Consider the following 17,499-nt stretch of genomic DNA (forward strand, 5'->3'; position numbering starts at 1 on the left):
AGTTAGAGAAAGTTGGCATTCATATATTCATATAGGTATAGGAGTAAGCAAGGCAGATGAATTAGTAAGGTTAAGGCATATCCTCCTGGGCGTTCATTCTCAGTCTCCCCCAGTCCCTTTTTGAGTTACTATTGGTATCGCATCGTTATTTGCCCATAGATCGATATGTATTATTTATGTATATTTATCCTTGAACTCCTGTAGTCCATCTGCTATACCGCTCAGGTCATCTCTTCCTGTCACAGTGCGTATCCCAGATAATTGGGGATATACTTATTACAGCGATATCCTCCTAGATCTTCCGACATACAGGATATACGGGAACTCAGAGTAGGCAATAGAAAAATTCAAGAACATCCACGTGTCTAATCAGAGACTTCAGAGGGTCCAGTGCCAATCTAGCCGACATAGACTTAACCCCGCATCTGAGTGGCCTTATGCGAACACTTTCAAGCCTCCTTTACTGGTAGGTAATAAATAATATTATCCTGGTACTCCTTCCTTCCTTGATCCTGGTACTGAGAACTATTATCTCAAGAAATATCTCGACAAAGGCTAGACGGAATCCTATGATGACTTCCAGTAGAAGAAATGAGCAGGCTTCACTGCCATGTCCTGCCTAGGTATAGGCTAGGGGCTCCAACATTTAGTACGTTTTATCCTATCACCTAAAGCCCTCTGACTTGATTAAATGAATCATCAAGCTAGCATTGCCAAAGATCACTCTTGGTTCGGCGATGATTATACCCCCTTCGAATCATATATTAGAAGTATAGACGGCAGCGAGTTTAAGGTCATTGGGATTAGGACTGTGGCCCTTCTTACTAAGGTATCGCCTAATAAGACTAGGCCACGCTCTCATGGCACTCTCCGATTGATAAATGTGTTGCATGTCCCCAGCGTTTTTTGTAACATCGTCGGGTAGCCCATTCTAAAGGGGTACAACATAATTACTCGTGGCATCGAAGGGACCATTATGGCCTACGACGAAGATGGTGATTCTGATAACAAAGAATCCCATGAATTCGATCCTGAGACACGTTAATTGTCGACTATCTTTTTCCTCTGCGGAACTAGACTGGATCTAGTCCAGTTATGGAAATTCGAGGGATTTTATGCTTTGCTTCGGGCTCAAGTTTTACAATAACGGGGACTACGACGAGGTTCGGAATATTATTTACGTTTAAACTAATTAAGTTATTAAATTAGATAAATATTAGCTAATAGAAACGCAATGCATTTCTAGTAATAATTCTTATGTAAGGTATAGTAATTGCAAATACATATTAAATATCCTTTAAAACTTTAGCTTAATTAAGAAGGGGAATAATAAATTAATATTCTTTAATAATAGAGAAATAATAGGGGTTCTATTAGAGCTCTGCAAACCCTAAAAACATATACAGATAAAAGGAACATATTATATTGCAACTCTAGGGAAATTAAAAGGGGCATCTAACATACACAGACCAGAATATATACATTACATCAAATATTTGTAGCAATCATTGTAGTAGGGATGCAGTCTTCACTTGCCACTTAGTATGATATAGTCAGCTTGTCTACACCATAACGTTTCTCCGAGCTCCATTAAACTTTTATGCATCAAATCCTAACCTCTGAGTATCTTGCCCTTAATACCTCTGCGTAAAAAAAAATTTAAGCCAATGAATTCCAACTGATCATTTATTTGCGCTAATGTATTGGCGAATTCCTCCAAGGTACTGATTTGCTGCCATCCGAATACTCCGCTATGTCCATCGCCCATGAGTTTACTTCTGAAGCTTTGCGCCGACCTCATTATCTTCAGTATTAATCTCAGTGTCTGCTGCTCCATCCTTCTCTAGCGGCTTTTTCAACCATCTCATACCACTGGTACCGCAGACAGTATGGTCGAATAAGTCTCCCAGAGGCCGCAGTAGATGGCTGCAAGGTGACGTGAGGGCGGCTACTAGGAAGCGGCGGCGTGTACAATGAGTGGCCTCACTGTCCTCTCTTGAACCGGAAGTCCGCGGCACAGAGTCCTCGTGGTTCCCTTCCGATGTGGGCGTTGAAACTTCCCACTGAAATCTGCCAAGAACTCCCCTCCAGCGACCAGCTACTTCACCTCCACCTCTCGATTGATCCGGCGACTCATAAGACTTCAGGAACCCAGGTAGGATCGAGTACTCCATGAGCTCAAGGACGATTTGGACGGCATCATCCAATTCCGATGGATGTGGGGGCAATGCAGAAGAACGTAACCTAAGAAGTCGAGCCTTAACTTCAGAGGGCAGGTTGACCTCGCGACTTCCGTTAGGAAGGATATAAGTGCCTAGAAGATCTTCCCATAGTTCCTGCAAATAATCGTAATGGCGTCTTAGATATTCCCAAGGGACTTTTTTATCCTCGACTATCTCTGTATAACAAGCCCGGTATCTCGAGGCATCTTGGATAAATTGAAGGGTTTCTAGGCAGTGGTTTTTCGAGAGGTAGGCTATAAATTCATTCGATCTCGAAGGAACTGAATTTGAATCAAAGATAATCTCAAGTAATAACGACATTATAAAATGTGTCTTTGGGATAAGGAACAGCTTGTGATCTAGTCCTCTCGAGCCTCAAGCCTTACCCTTCTTATAGGTTAAATACCTTCTTCCCCCTCCATATACTCGAGATGGCTCCGGCTGCTTGTTATTGGAGAACTGCGTTCTAAACGCCGCGTCTGTGGCTTTGGGGCAAAAGATCCAACCCGTTTTGATTGGATGCTTGTCAACGCTCCCACATTGGCGCCCCAGTTTATATCTCAGCCTTTCAAAACTCTATTAGTCCACTCTCAAGGATTTGCCTCCACGGGACCGGGTTTTAGAAGCTAAATTTGCAAGCCACGAGAGATCGCCTTGGCAATACTCATGGGTTCACTGGAAGCCACGATGTCGATTGAAAAATACGTCTGATAACCAACGCTTGAGCGTATGTCACCACTACCACCACACCACCAGCACGACCTACCTTAACGCCCCATTAGCGGTCTCTCCAGCTTCGGAGGCCTAGATGCGTTCTGCATGACAATGGATTGTCTAGGTCGGAGCCACTTTATGATTCAGAGCGTAGGGAATCCCGCATTAAGTCGAGACCCAAAATGCGTGACTCTGCAGGTCTCATAACCCGAAATATCCCGCAGCAAAACATATGTCTGTTTCATTCTATGAGGGAATTTTTCCAAGAGGGCAATTCCAGACCAGATTTTCTTATCTAAAATGGCCTGATGCCTGCATGAAGCTTGCAGAGGCCGAATCTGACAAAGACGGCGGCGGCCGAACTATGGGCGGCATTACTGGCGCTGTAATTCTTACCGTTGTAATCATTTGCATTCCTACTCAAGAATTATCACCAAGAAACGCATTGCGTTTCCATAGGCAGAAACATGGGGCGAACATGCTAGACGGTGATTGGTCAAAAACAGGAAATGTAATAAGTTTCTGATGGTAATTATTGAGTAGGTGTTTGCCAGTAAATTCAATCGGTATGCTTTACTCGCCACGGAGAATATATTGACCGAACCCCGCTACACTCTGCCAACCATTCAGCCCTCGTTTACGTAGACCTTCAAGAGAAGGGCTACTTCCCGAGATTATGGTTTAAGGAGACTGTGTTTAGTAGTGGCGTACCTTGGATTTCCGTTGCCGACACAACTCGCAAGCTAAAGATATGAACTCTTCGTTCTAAGGGAACTATTCGATGCCCGGTATGGGTCTTTACCGGATGGGGGCGTCGAGCAGGAAGTAAAAGTCGGAGATTAGTCCCTTGACTTGATTCGCGTGTCGACGAGGTCGAAGGGTCTGAGACATTAGAAGTTCCGTTTGGCATCAGCTTGAAGTTCTTACTGACAGGTGCGACATTGAAATATATGCAAGGCTATGGCCTCCAGTTATTTAACTGAAACGATAACCTAGCCTCCTAGTCAGACCCTCAAAGAAGCTTACAGATAAAGTCAATGGGTAATTACTCATTACCCGTTGGCTCATGTTCTGATAAAGCCGCCCCTTGCAGTGGTTGTTTCCTCAACAAGAATGATGTCATGGCGGTGAAAGGATGATCTTTTTACACGTTTTTACTCTATTGAATGGGTAAATCATAGTGATGTATTTTATCTACCTCAACTGGTAAGCCTGTTGCGCCGCAGCGAAGCGGAGCGAAACGTGAAAAACCCTATCTATATACATTGCTGGTATATTTTATATACTTACATAATCTGAAGAAGGACTGAAGAAGCTTCGCATATTTGGAGCCTATCAGATTAGAGAACTCAGAAACGCTCACGGCAGACCCAAATGAGAGATTTTTGTGATTTCTTCTAATGTGTCAGGCACGATGCTACAGGGCCCTGCGTGTGTAAACCGTGGAGTATTGCAAATGACGTAGCCTTTGTTTTTTTGACTTGTTCGTGAGCCAATTATAGTCGGTGAAGATCCAGCCGGCTGATGGGGTTAGGTTCGGAAAGAGAAAAGCTACGCAGAGAGCACTAGACCTGGGACCCTATCTATATTTATACCAAGTTGATGCACCAACCCTCCCTTCGACTGCAAGGGTAATCTAAGAGGCTACATATCAGCAAAATCGTCCCGAATTTACCTATATACGGACCCCAAGGGGAAGCTGTTATCAAGTGCGCAAGCGCCCATAATGACCAACGAGCAGCGCGACATTACCCGGCTACTGGGACTGGAGTCTGCTGGAGGACAATATTCCAAGAACTCAGCACTAAATGCTAAGCCATCTCGACTAGAAGCGTAAATAGACTATCTAAACTACCTTCTTATGGCTCACTGGGACTGTTGCGGCCCTTCAAAGGTTTGCACACACTCCATACACCTAGGGTCGCCTCAGAATACACTGGTAAGCGAGGTCTCTTCCCATTAAGACTTCAAAACTTACTGAACTGCTAGACATACAGTATAGCCAAAAATAGAATAGTCCCCAATGTTACTGATTCTACCGGTAAAAAGGAATGAATCATTCTGTGAACTCGGCAAGCAATCGCAACTCAAGGCTATTTTCCTTAGAGCAGCATGCAGTTGTTGGATACCTTATTTCAGCTGGCCGCTGCTAACGAAACTGGCATAGATTCCATCTACATATAGTTTATGCAAGAACTCTTCCGTACTCAGATTGCAAGAGTCTCTTCTTTTGTTGGAGCGGCTTCCCGTTACGAATAGATGGCTTACGCAACGACAACCGCGTCAATCGTTTATTCAGGTGCTTGAAGTTAGGGATGACAGTAATCTGGAACGGGAACCGGCTTCCCGACACCAGAAACGGAGAAGGTCCTCTTTGGCGCTTAGGGGGCTTCGTTGCAATATAAATAATGGTCAGGTGGTATTGGCTACCAAAGCCGGTATCTTCGAGGTTGAGGATATGCATCAGCGACGAACAAAGTGGCCCAGTTGATCATGTCGACGACAGATGCAACTGCGCAGAGATTATCTACAGATCGATATAATAGCGGGTTTGGAACCCCAGTTAATATTAGACAGAATGGTAACCTCACCTCTTCAACACCCGAGCAACCTCGAAGGTCAGGGGCAGCGCAAACAAATGCCTCGACAAATGAGACAAAGAAACGAGTGACGGAGATCGATGGCACGTAGGAAGGATGTTGATGTCCGAAATTATAAATTTTATTCCAAGTTTTTTATGCACATATTCCAATTGAACAGCTGCAATGACTCACAGGGCGTGAAAACGTTGGGGTTGATATAAACATATGCGATTAACCCGGTGGCCTTCGCTGCTCTATGCACATACTCCGAGTACGGCGACGGGAGCCTCATTGTACACTTTGCAAAAGGGAATTAATGACCCCACCGAAGAGAGGAGAAGAATGCAACTAGATGTTGGTTTTTATCAAGAGAAAAAGTTTGCTGCTGGTTCTGTGTTAAAAATAAAAAGTCTAGACGATATCGTTTACCTCATACTGTCGATATTTTTAGATTCCACCATGAACCCCCCTGCACGGTGGTTGTCAGTTATCATTCGGGCACGATCCCCTCAAACGAGAGATGATACACGTTCTTCAGCATCCTTCCATGCACGTCTTTCCTACAAGGACAGGTAAGGTCGTTTCTGTTTTGTATTACCAGTAGAATTGGACTTGACAAGCATCATGGAAGGTGGCCCTGTAAGGTTACAGACATAGCCAATACCGGATCGTGAGAGAAGCATGTGAGCTAACGGGCGAACTGTTATCATTCCCATAACTACCCCAATAGCCTTGATGCCAGCAGTAGTGTTGATGATAGTGAGGATCCAGACGAATCGTCTCGAGCGCTTGATCAATACCAAATTAGCAGTAGTTAAATTTGGGTATCTCCAGGCATACTTGTTTTCGATATCCCATTATATAATACATTGCCATCTCAGTTCTGTTCTAGCAAACTGCACTCAATTCCAGAGTGACTAGCTATAACTACCCCATCGAGCTTATTCTGCGTGGATGGGATCAAACAGATATCCGAAATTACTTGTTTCGTCAATCGCTTAGGCCAAACTCACAGCTACTCTTGAACCAGACTCTAGATCCAGGTACGGAATACGCCCCAGTACTAATTTGAATCCGGACTCATCGGCCCCAGCTGGAATCGCGTTAGGGTAGAATGTACGAGGCCTCAGCCTACTGGACCAGCAATCTGTCTTTCGAAAGACCCCTCAAACAGTAACTGGTTCTGGACCTAGGGCGATTCAGGCAGGTTATCAGGAGGAAACTGCAGCGGAGGATCGTCGAGGGCAGGCCTCACCCGAAGTTGCACAGCTAGTCCCAAAGACGGTGAAATCAGTACTCTCATGCCTTGGCCTTCTGCTTAGTCAGGGCCTATATCTATTGGTGCCATTGACGAAAGCAAACCTGACAATGTGAGATGGCCTGTATAATCCTCTAGATCCGCCTCCTTGACGATAACACTATGATCTATAACCTTGACAACTGTAAGCTCTATCACGCTATCTTCTTTATCTTGAACTTGGTTAGATAAATGCTCCTGCGCGCAAGACGGGACCCTACTTCTTCACAACAGATTCTATTGATAGTATGACGTCCTTAGCGACTGGAAACGACTCCCCCAGCTCGGCCAACGCTTGGCACGCCTTGACGAACGGCTCAAGTTGGATCGGACTGGACTCTGTGGCCAATAATACACGGAAAGCGCAGACTGAACTAGCTTGAATCATCCAGTGCTCATTGCGAAGGGTGTACAAGGCTCGGAAATGCCATATCGGCGATATGGCATTGCTTGCATACGCGTAAGACGTTATGACCGGACCAAATGGCCCAAAGTCTTCCTTGGATAAACCTTCGAATAGCCGGAGCATACTGATAATTATAAGTTAGGCGGTAAGGCTGATAAGATTCAGTTAATACTTGCAATCGACCCTCCCATATCACCAACTTACTGAAGTACTACACCGGCTGGCAGCACCGCATTCTCCACTTTGAGTCGCTCGGGAACAGAAAACTTCCATTTAACAATCTTTATGTAGAGTTCCAGGGCTCTCTCTATGTTGCGACGAGGCGCAACACCGTCCTCTAACGGTATAAGGAACTCGAGAACTTGTTCCGTGATCTCCGCAAGGTTGCATTCCGCGGCAAAGATCTCCCTCTTCAACGATTTCTGAGGCACTACTGAAACAGGGTAGGGAAACCACCAGTAATCAGGGCTGTCTTTTTTGCATAATGGTGACGTGGCTTCGTCATGCCACGTCTTTGATCTGTTTGGTTTCTTGATGACGAGACGGCGACAAAGGCCGTGTATTAGCTTCCTATGATATAGGTTAAACCCATTGTCTAAACCTAACCTGAAATTGAAGCATACCAATCTCAAACATAGAATCCCCATGAAATCCATGTCAAGGCATGTGCATCTCTGCACTGGCGTGCTCCAGCGATAGCGGCGTTAGTGGAACGCCACACTCCAGTTGAAGCGCCAGGTATCTCGCTTGCATGCGACTGTAGTAACTCAATGCTGTCTCCCCATTGCCCAGAGCTGCCTCGTAGGTGTTTATTAATGCCAGACCCTGTGCTACCGCCAAATATGGGCTAGTATCTCCTAAAGAAAACAGCCTTGCCGCCTCTCTGGCAAAAGCCTGGCCTCGGGTGTTTGGATCGTTCGGCAGAAGCAAGGTCGCCTGGTTTGTCGTGTATACCTAAAATTCTAATTAGCTAGCACTTTACGGGTGGCTATATTGGGACACTGATACAGCTGACGGCTAAAGGTGCGTTGATAAGAAATGGAGAGCAGAAACGCAGCTCATTAGGCCGGTTTGGCGTGTTAGGATTCAGGGTTTTCAGATCCTCTTCGAACATAGTCCGGTCAATAACCCGGTTACCAATCGTGCCCCATGTCCAGAATAGCAGCAATAGATGACTCATGAGTGTATCATCATTTGAGACTGTTGTCCATCTTGAAAGTGGAAGGGTATATCCTGGCAAGTCGATAAATATGCTGTTCTTAGCGTATCTATGTTGCGTGTCTCGCCTAGAACTTTCGAAAAAATACTCGGGATGTTCGTATCTAAAGCACCGCATCGAGTTATATACCTCAGTAAATTCCGGCTACGGACGAGTGTCAAACTGACCGTAAAGTAAGCCTGGCGCGTGGAGGGTCATAATGGATAAATCGCTGCCCACTCCCTAGATAGTCTGCTTGCGAACTAATAAAGCCAGGACTGCCAGTCTCAGTATTCCCAGCCAGAGTATTCGAAGATGTAGCGCCTGAACTTGTCGACAGCGGAGCGTGGGATGCCGTAGGAGAAGTCAGCTGCAGGAGTAGGCCCCCTCCTTGGAAGTTCTCAGTCACAGATTTGATGTCCTTGCCAGCCCGGATCCGGCGAAGCATCTCTTGCGCTTCCTCCGGTTGCCGTGTCTTGAGCGAGTCGTACATATTTTCGTCAACTATTCGCTCCTCAAGCAGATCATTTTTTCGCTGCATGGCAGCCGCCTGAAGTTCATCTGAAGAAGTAGCATATCGACATTCCCGCCCGGCCGCGAAGCACGTATAACATCTGAGGCGCTTTCCATCGCACTATAACGCCTTTTTAGTTCGTCGCTCTTTGACCTCATAAAACCGACTGCGAATAGAACCTTAGCCTTGCGTTGCCTGCAACCTTCGCAGGCTCTCTTGACAACTGAACGCTTACGAGTTGCGAGTCTTCGTGATGGGGCCTCAGGGGGACCTCCGCGCATCAATCCAGGGAGCAATGGGCGGTATCGGCTCGCATGTCCTTCAGGCATGTCAAATGCGATTAACGTGGAGCCCGATGTTTGAAAAAGGGACGAGACGAGGATTGATGAGAATGATGCGACAAGGCATTGAAATCAGTAACTCACAATACGCGATGACCCAACTGCAAGCGAGGAAAAACACTTCTTTTTAAGCGGAAGGAATCTAAACCGATGAGGGCGGAAATGATGCATCGGCAACGCATCTCTGCCCCAGCTGTTGTTGATATGAACCTGCCCCCTAGGTGCTAGCGCAGACGACTGTTGATAACAAGGCAGCAGAAGATGAAGAATTTATGTAAACCTCTTAAATCCTTCTTTGTATCTTCTTCATAACTGTCGGAAGACCTGTTAGCCGCTTGGCAGAATTTCAGGCCATTGGCGGATGTCTGGTGTTGCAAACCTCACTCCTGACGTTATCATCGTCATGGGACACGACCCGGAGGCTCGGGGCGGGGATATCATCGTCCCCTGCGTAAAATAAATCAGGACGGCGAAAGCATTGGAATCGGAACAACAAAAAGGCGATATGGAATGGCAGGAGGAGGAGAGCAGTGAGGGAGTGCTGAGTCATACGCAAATTAGGAAAAAGGGTGACGCAGAAGGCAGCTGGCAGCACGGCCGAAGTAGCCCAGGGTCTGAACAAGTTCTAAAAAAAGACCAACAAGAAGATAGAGGCAATGAAGGCAGAGTTTTAGCCTGAGTTTACCAAGCTTAGCGATCGCATGGCTAAGGAAGTTATGAGGCCTACAGCCCAGGTGGCCAAAGAGTTATTGCAAGTCCGAGAGCAGCTTACGGAGGTTCGCAGCGAGCTGGATATACTATAATGACATTCACGGGTAGATCAGGATTTCCACGTCACAGTTTGATAACTACATATCAGACAGCTCTATAGAATCTATGATGATCTCCTCTCCCTAGTCAGCAGATGGTACGCAGCGTCGGATAGTCCTACTTTCCCTGCCACTTCCATTCCATTGAAGCCCAGATAGAATCGTCAAGAACGGCTTTGGCATGGTCGGCCGCTAATGCCTCTGCTACCTGCTTATCGATGGTCTCTATATTCACTTCCTCCTTATAAGGTCCCCAGAGCGCTTCAAATACAGACTCGATAGCGGGACTCAGTTTTGCTAAATGTGGTCGTGCTTTCGTGATATGTCTGGATAACGACTGAATGTCTTCTTCCAAGTACTCATCCCCTTCCCTAATCATACTCAGTCTGGCGGCCAAGGGCGTCCTTTTGAGTTGATTCGATGCTCTCTTCTATCATCAGATACATAACGCCCTCCAAGGCATTAACGATGGCTTTGATCGCCTCTTTATCCGTACATGCGGTCGCACCCATGTTAGGATGGACCTAGGGTGACGACAAATGCGGGGTCTGAAATTGGTGAGGAAACAAGCTGAGTCTGACTTGTGAAGCCTGGATGAGGACGGATATCATGGAGGATATGTGATGAGCTTACATGGGTCAATATGTAAGGCAGGAGTGGTAAAAACCGCTTCAGGATGTTTGCTGATGTCTATTTTTTCGAGAGGAAATTCTGAAGATGGTTCTTAGTTTCCAGCCTCAGCGCTTACCGGCGAATCTGGCAGCCTGCCAATTCCTGTTTCCTGCTTCCTACTCAACGGTGCATGCCATCGTAGATGCTCAAAACGCGGACATACATGGTACTACATGGATGGGGGCAATTTTAGAGATATTCTAGTCCAACGATTGGGAAAACATACTAGATTTGTTTTTTATACCTGTTCATGCCGCTGGGAAGTTGGCGCTAGGACTCGTGCATATCTTTGAATAACATGGAGTGGGGTTCGAACCACCGAGCTGCAGAGAATTTCGCTTGAAGGATTCATGAGTAGGTGACTCACGAGGGAGGTGAGGGCAGGGGTCTCGAGAACCAAACAAATGACGCTCGCTCGTTGATTGCTGGCAAAACAAGCATGAACCACTCGCCAAATCAATAATCCGCTCCGGCGCAAGTCAAATATCCAGCAATCAACCAACAACAGCAGAACGCCCTGGGAAGGACATCGTCGATGGCGACGCTAGCAACCACCGACTCCCCGACCCTCTTCAAAGACACAAACTTTTGTCTGAGACGCCAGACGTGCCGTAATCTGCAGTGCATCGCTTTTCTCCCTTTTTGCCAAACTCGTAAACTCTTACAATTTTATGAGAGAGACAACGAGGTTCAGGCTGTTAGGATTGACTAGTTTTGGGGAGTTTATGAAATTGGCGACAAGCTGTACTCCATCCCATCCCTGTGGATGAGTGGGGCACGCCATGATGTTAACCCGCTGGCTAGCGAGGGTGTCTGACTCCTCGAGGCCATTATAAACTAGATAGATCTAAGGCCAATTTGGGCCTAATTTGGCCCAAGCAGGCGAGAACCCCACCCTCTCAAGAATGGCTAGTGGCCGAGATGATGGAATCATGGTGGAAAAGTGGTCTGATTTTAAAATCATGGCGGGGCCCAGAACACGCGGGACTCACAATTGTAGCTTGACTCAGCGTTGCGGCGCTAGCAAGAGATGCCCTCTTTGTATTTCCGCTATAATGCCTTATCTGTTATGATCTTCAGTGGAGTTGGCTTAACATATCATTCAAGATATCGCATTGCTCTCGTGGAGCCATGAGAATGGGACATGATGTAAGTATATATATCTGGGCCCTCTCCAGCCTAGGCAGCCACCGAAGTGCACCATTAAGGCTGCGCCTTATTGTTGAGTTTGCGTTCTGGTAGGTCTGCTGTGTGCAAGAAGGCCGCAAACGTGATGCCCCAAACAGCGATAAGCGATAAAAGCGAATCAGTCCCTCAGCCGGAGATCCTATTCCCGGATGCTTTCCATGGTGTGTCGGGGCCTCAGGGGTGAGGTATTAACATATTGATGACGTGCCTAACAAGTCACTCAATTGACAGAGTTGGCTCACGGAGCGTGAACATTTTGCAAAGAACATCTCTAGCGTGCCATGTCCTGTCTCGGAGCTTTCTTTCGCGGTCCCGGGCTCTGGATCCGCAGGGTCCTCCAGATTTATTCCACACCCCCACCAACCAGTACGTCCACATTGGCAAGTGACCTACCCCTTCTCCACTTCTGGCGACGTTTGGCATGCCCCCTCGACCTCACATCCTGCCCGTCCTCGTCGTACGTTCTTAAGGCACCACGCACGATATTCCGACCGAAGCGGCATGGCCGTTTGTATCATTAATCGCCGCCATACGACTATCTGAGTTCAACGCCCAGCTATATGAACCCTTCAGCTGTCTATTGTAGCGGCTTCGACCTCCGGACCATTGACGTGGCAAATTACAAAAAAGCATTCTACGCGACGCTATTTTCCCATTGCTGTTCGAATTCATCAACTGCTAAATTAAAGGACACTTGACTGTTGCTAGCCGTCTCTCGATCGTATACACGATCGTCGAACCGTAGAAATCTTACTATAATGTAACCTGATGATGGGCATACTCGGAATTCTTGCGATATCGACAATCAAGCAGTCCTATTAGGGTCTCGCTCCACTTCCCATATGCTTACGGGGCTAAGATGCCTTCAAATCGAAGCAGTTTACATAGAACCCCGCCACCACCAACCGATCATTCTCTCCATCTCAATTCCCTCAGCGACAGCCATGAGACGGGGCCAAGTGACCCACCAGAGTGGCATAACGACTTGAGCCAGACCGTGACCGCCAACAACAATGCCATAGACGGTATGCACTACTTCTAGCAGACTCCTTGTAATCTAGAAGAAACTGATGCAAAGCTATAGTTAATGTCCCCTTCGTCCGGAAAGAATCTGATTTTTGGAATACGGAGAAGCCATACTCGTATACTCAATGTCAGGTCGCCCCTCCTATGCCTATCACGGCGCATAACAGTAGCGTTGATGACTATCGGAGCGTCATTGACGACCTGACGCTTGAGATTCAAAAGCTTAGGAAGGAACTTAAGCGCTACAAGCAATCGGGCCCGGCTATGCTCCATAAAGACAAGCTATTTGAGATCAAGGTTCATGGGCTGCCCCAAAAGAAAAAGAGAGAACTCGAGGCCACACTGAGAGACTTTGCCACCGGTCTCGATGGCCCTGCAGAGGTGTCATCCTCGCAAAAAAGGGGAAAGATATCCTCCCTCAACCGCGATCACATATACTCCAAATCTGGAATTCAGCGCAAACATGCGTCTTCTTCTCTAGGTTCCAACCTCCAACCAGCTGACTCTGCTTACGCCTCCATGTCGGCCGGTGCCGAGTCTTCAAGCACGCCTTCTAACCTCCCCATCTTGACTTCAACCAAATCATCAAAGGGCAAGGTCGAGGATTATCTAAGAGATGTTCCCGACGGCCTGTACCCACGACACGTAATTATGACAGACAAGGAGCGGAAGAGTCTCGTTGTTCGTCGTCTCGAACAGTTCTTTACAGGCAGAAGTATCGGTGCCGATATCTCGAAGATGCCGCCTATGCGGCCGGGTGGTAGCTTCATTATGTCGCGGGTTGTATCGGATGCACAGGTGGCGGACCCATCATCCGCCCACGAACCACCCAGTCATGGAACTGAGCCTATCCGGAAAGCAAGGCTCCTCCCTCTAGAACTACAATCTCGCCCGTGGGGAAATCAGTGTCATTCAAGTGACCGTGGGTCGGCTTCTGATCTCAACAAGGACAACATGGAGACAGGAGGCAATGATAAAGGCTTGGTCTCTGGTACCAAGCCGTTTTCCCCACTCCCGCTTCTGCCAAAACAGCGACCAACGCGACCTTGTGACTTGGATCCTGACCGTGCTCAGAATCCGTCTGAGAATATGAACTACATCCAGCATTTGGACCTCCTGCCGCCCGACTTAGTGCCTGGACAGCAGAGTATCCAGGACGTCAACCTAGATGCTGAAGGCTGGGTGTCCTTGAACCTGCTGTACAACTTGGCCCAGCTCCATTTGATTAATGTGACACCAGACCTCGTTCGTTCGGCCGTCTTAGAAATCAGCACTAAATTTCAGTTATCTCCTGACGGCCATAAAATTCGATGGCGAGGCGGATCCAAAGATGCCAAGTTTAGTAGCCATAGCTCTGGCTATGACTCGCAAGAAATTCCTTCTGCAGATGATATCGATAGTTCGGAAAAGAAACGAGAGCGTCCGAAGACTAGCCGCTTCACTAGTAATGAATCCCAATCCGGCGGCTTAAGTAAGGATGCGCAGCTTTGCGATCGAGTTGAAAGTTTCCGCTACAAGCCACTGTTTGCTCAGCAGGATTCGTCAGGTGGGCACACTTCACGAGGTGCGTCGGTTTGCTCGTCTATAATCGTGGACGACAATAATCCGGGTAGGTCGGGCTTGGGCTTGAATTACTCCAGAGGGTCGGCTGGCAAATGGCAACACCACGAAGGTGCTATCACATACTACAGCGACGTACCTTTCTACACTGATTTGTCGGGTGATCCAGCCGATCTGTCACCAACCACTCGCACGCCCACGAGTACCCAAAACCGAAAGGATTCTCAGCAACTATCAAACTCCCCTCGGTCTCCTCGACGAACAACATCTGGGTCCTTCATCAGCTACGGGCCGTTGACGGATAGATGCCAAGATCTACATCAGCAGAGTTCAGCCATGGGCGAGGATAACAATGAAGTTCAGGGCCTGATAAACGATGACAGGGAACAAAGCAGCGATATCGAACTGGATTTGATTTGGAACGACGCTCAGCAAGACATGGAGCAGCAGCCCTTGGTACCCTGCGGACTTGGTGGCGTTCTCCCCGATGATCATTTTACAGTAGTTGTCGATACGAAGCGGCCTAAGCAAGATGTTCTCTTATGGGCTTCTGAACTTCAGACTGGGAGGTCGAATGAAAGCATAGAAAGGATCATTCGTCGTCGGGCAGCGATGTTAACTTCTTCTCCCGTTCCCAGCGGTCCAGAAGCAAAAGGAATCGAAGCACCACCGCCTGTCGAGATTGAGTATCTGTCATGGCGCATGGAGAGACTGATACCAGTTCCACTGCCATGCCCTGCCAATTTCTTTCCGCCGTTTAGCACCGATAATTCCACGCCCGACGAAGATGGCGATCCATCTATAGATGCAGACAACGATGGGTCGTCAGAGGAGCATATGGGCCGACGGACGATTTCGTGTCATTCCGGTAGCTACCCCAATAGCGTCGATGTTAGCACCGGCGTCGATGCTGATGAAGTTCCAGACGAATTGTCTTAAGACATAGAACATGTACTCTATTAGTCGAAAAGCTGCAACGAAGCCGCCGCTACACCGAACAAGAAACCCACTATAGGCATTTCCCAGTGAGACGATGATAGCCCTGTTGTTTCCTGCTGGGAGAGCAAATATAGTAACAGTTGCCAGGACAGTCCTGAACAACTCATGGTCTTTCCAGAAGGAGGTTTAATTGCAAATATTCCGAGGACAAATTTGCCCTTAATATTAATTAATACCCTATGCGTCTACTATCCTAGTTCACCGCTTCATCTTCAATATGAAAGTGATGCCAATAATACATAGGGCATAGTAAAAAATTCATGTCTCTGCGGTAATAATAGGTGGGATCATGCTATTCCCGGCTATAGTTGATTTTTTCGCCCCTAAACCTCCAAGATTACTGGGGTTCCAGCCATATAAAAACCCAACAGATATAATAGACGCAGAGGAAAGCTTGTCGGAGCATCGCTTAACCTAGTTGCCGATGGTGAATCTGGATGAAATTGAGAGACACATACAACATTGCCGTGTTATGGAATATGGTGCACTCGGAACATTATTGGCAGGTGATCTTTTTTGGATTGAGCGCTTCCCAGGAGTCACGAGCTAGTCTTCTCGTTAAAGAGGTCTAGGCTTGACTCTAATGTTTATATGACGTAAAGCCCTTTGATTGGATAAATTAGCCCTCCTGTGGCCCATAATTCGCCCGTCTGCGAGACAAACAGCAACAGGAAACGAGGACTGTTATTAAAACTGGAGGGCAACCTCTGACGTTCCAGCCACATAGCCTTTATTAGATATTGCCCCGCTGGATTGGGGCTCTCTCTTGTACAACACGATCTCGCCTCAGGGGGCAACACTACTTCACTCTGCGGAGCAAAATTATATCAAGATCACTTATGATATCTTTCTCGGCATGTGGAAAGCCTCAGCACACCTGCAATCCGGTCCAGGCTTCTTATGTCGAGTAGATGCTAGCCACTACTTCCCAACCCTACACCAGCATCGAGTTCAACAGAAGATGCCTCTGGCTCCCAGTTCCAGTCTTCACTTTCTGGCCTTATTAAGATCCCCTAGGCGGGAACTTGCATGGCCTGCGAATCCTGTTGAAAGAAGAAAATACAAGTAAGACCTTCCTGAATGCGGTTATTGATTGTACGCAAGAATTATACAACTTAACATAAGTGCAGTGTAATGGCGGCAGGCCTATATATAAGCGCTGCATTAAAACCATTATAGATTGCATTTATTATATTAATAAGAAGAAAAAGAGCATACTAGCCCTAATAAGGCGCAATAGCAAGTTAATAACTAAGTTAACATATATAATAGTTGTGGTTTTCCTAAGGGATAAACTAGTCTATATTAAGTTTATATTAGTAGATTTATAAAGCAAAGGCTAAGTAAATATAAGATTATTAAATCTCCTAATAATTAAGTAATATATATTAAGCTTATTAATATAAAGAAGTCTTATTAATAACTAGTAAACTAAGATTTATAAAAGTGCTAATAAATATAGTTTATATATTAAAGTATTTACTATAATAAAAGTAAGTTATAAAGGAAGGCTTACTTATTCTTTATTAAGCTTTTAGTTCTGGCATATAATATTAAGAATAAGTATAAAGATGCTTATACTAGTATAAGTAAGTAACTAGGTAATTAAATAAAATATATAAGGGGTATAATATAACTGCTAGGGTTATAATAAAATAGCTATATAAGATATATAATATAATATACTTATAATTAATTAAAGAGGTATAAAAGATCTTTAACTATATAAAGATAAATAGTAATTTTATTAAGGTCTTATAGATAGTTAAGGCCTTTAAACTATTATTATAAAGGACTTTACCTAGTATAACGGAATAGGTTCCAAATAGGTAAACTAGTCTGTACTAGGTTTAATGTTTGCAGAGTTATAAGGCGTTATACTAAGCAGTTACGAAGTATTACGTCTCTTAATAGTAGATAGAGCAGGTTAGGCATATTTAGGTAAAGAAGTCTTATTAATAGCTAATAAGC

General features: G+C 46.1%; 4 protein-coding genes across 4 annotated transcripts; 2 read left to right on the top strand and 2 right to left on the bottom strand.

The window, feature by feature from the left end:
• The first annotated feature begins 527 nt into the window (after positions 1-527).
• BKA55DRAFT_547547 (uncharacterized protein) lies at positions 528-981 on the top strand. Its single transcript, XM_046191035.1, has one exon. It carries the CDS (start codon positions 692-694, stop codon positions 923-925), a length of 234 nt encoding a protein of 77 aa, XP_046055727.1. The 5' UTR covers positions 528-691; the 3' UTR covers positions 926-981.
• A 791-nt stretch (positions 982-1,772) lies between these two features.
• On the bottom strand, positions 1,773-2,543 carry BKA55DRAFT_531635 (RGS domain-containing protein; the record flags this gene model as incomplete). Its single annotated transcript, XM_046189238.1, has 1 exon — positions 1,773-2,543. The coding sequence occupies one exon, from the start codon at positions 2,541-2,543 to the stop codon at positions 1,773-1,775; it is 771 nt and encodes a 256-aa protein (XP_046055728.1).
• A 4,489-nt stretch (positions 2,544-7,032) lies between these two features.
• On the bottom strand, positions 7,033-8,046 carry BKA55DRAFT_547551 (uncharacterized protein; the record flags this gene model as incomplete). Its single annotated transcript, XM_046191036.1, has 4 exons — positions 7,033-7,345; positions 7,426-7,787; positions 7,856-7,895; positions 7,943-8,046. Coding segments are annotated over 4 exons (819 nt in total), but the record flags the coding sequence as incomplete, so codon positions are not given.
• Positions 8,047-12,802: 4,756 nt separating this feature from the next.
• On the top strand, positions 12,803-15,468 carry BKA55DRAFT_682058 (frequency clock protein; the record flags this gene model as incomplete). The annotated part of the gene is made up of 2 exons (XM_046198287.1): positions 12,803-12,968; positions 13,028-15,468. The coding sequence occupies 2 exons, from the start codon at positions 12,803-12,805 to the stop codon at positions 15,466-15,468; spliced, it is 2,607 nt and encodes an 868-aa protein (XP_046055730.1).
• Positions 15,469-17,499: the final 2,031 nt, after the last annotated feature.

The sequence above is a fragment of the Fusarium redolens genome (assembly GCF_020744475.1).
Source record: "Fusarium redolens strain MPI-CAGE-AT-0023 chromosome Unknown BKA55scaffold_1, whole genome shotgun sequence".
In the NCBI taxonomy this organism is placed as follows: Eukaryota; Fungi; Ascomycota; class Sordariomycetes; order Hypocreales; family Nectriaceae; genus Fusarium; species Fusarium redolens.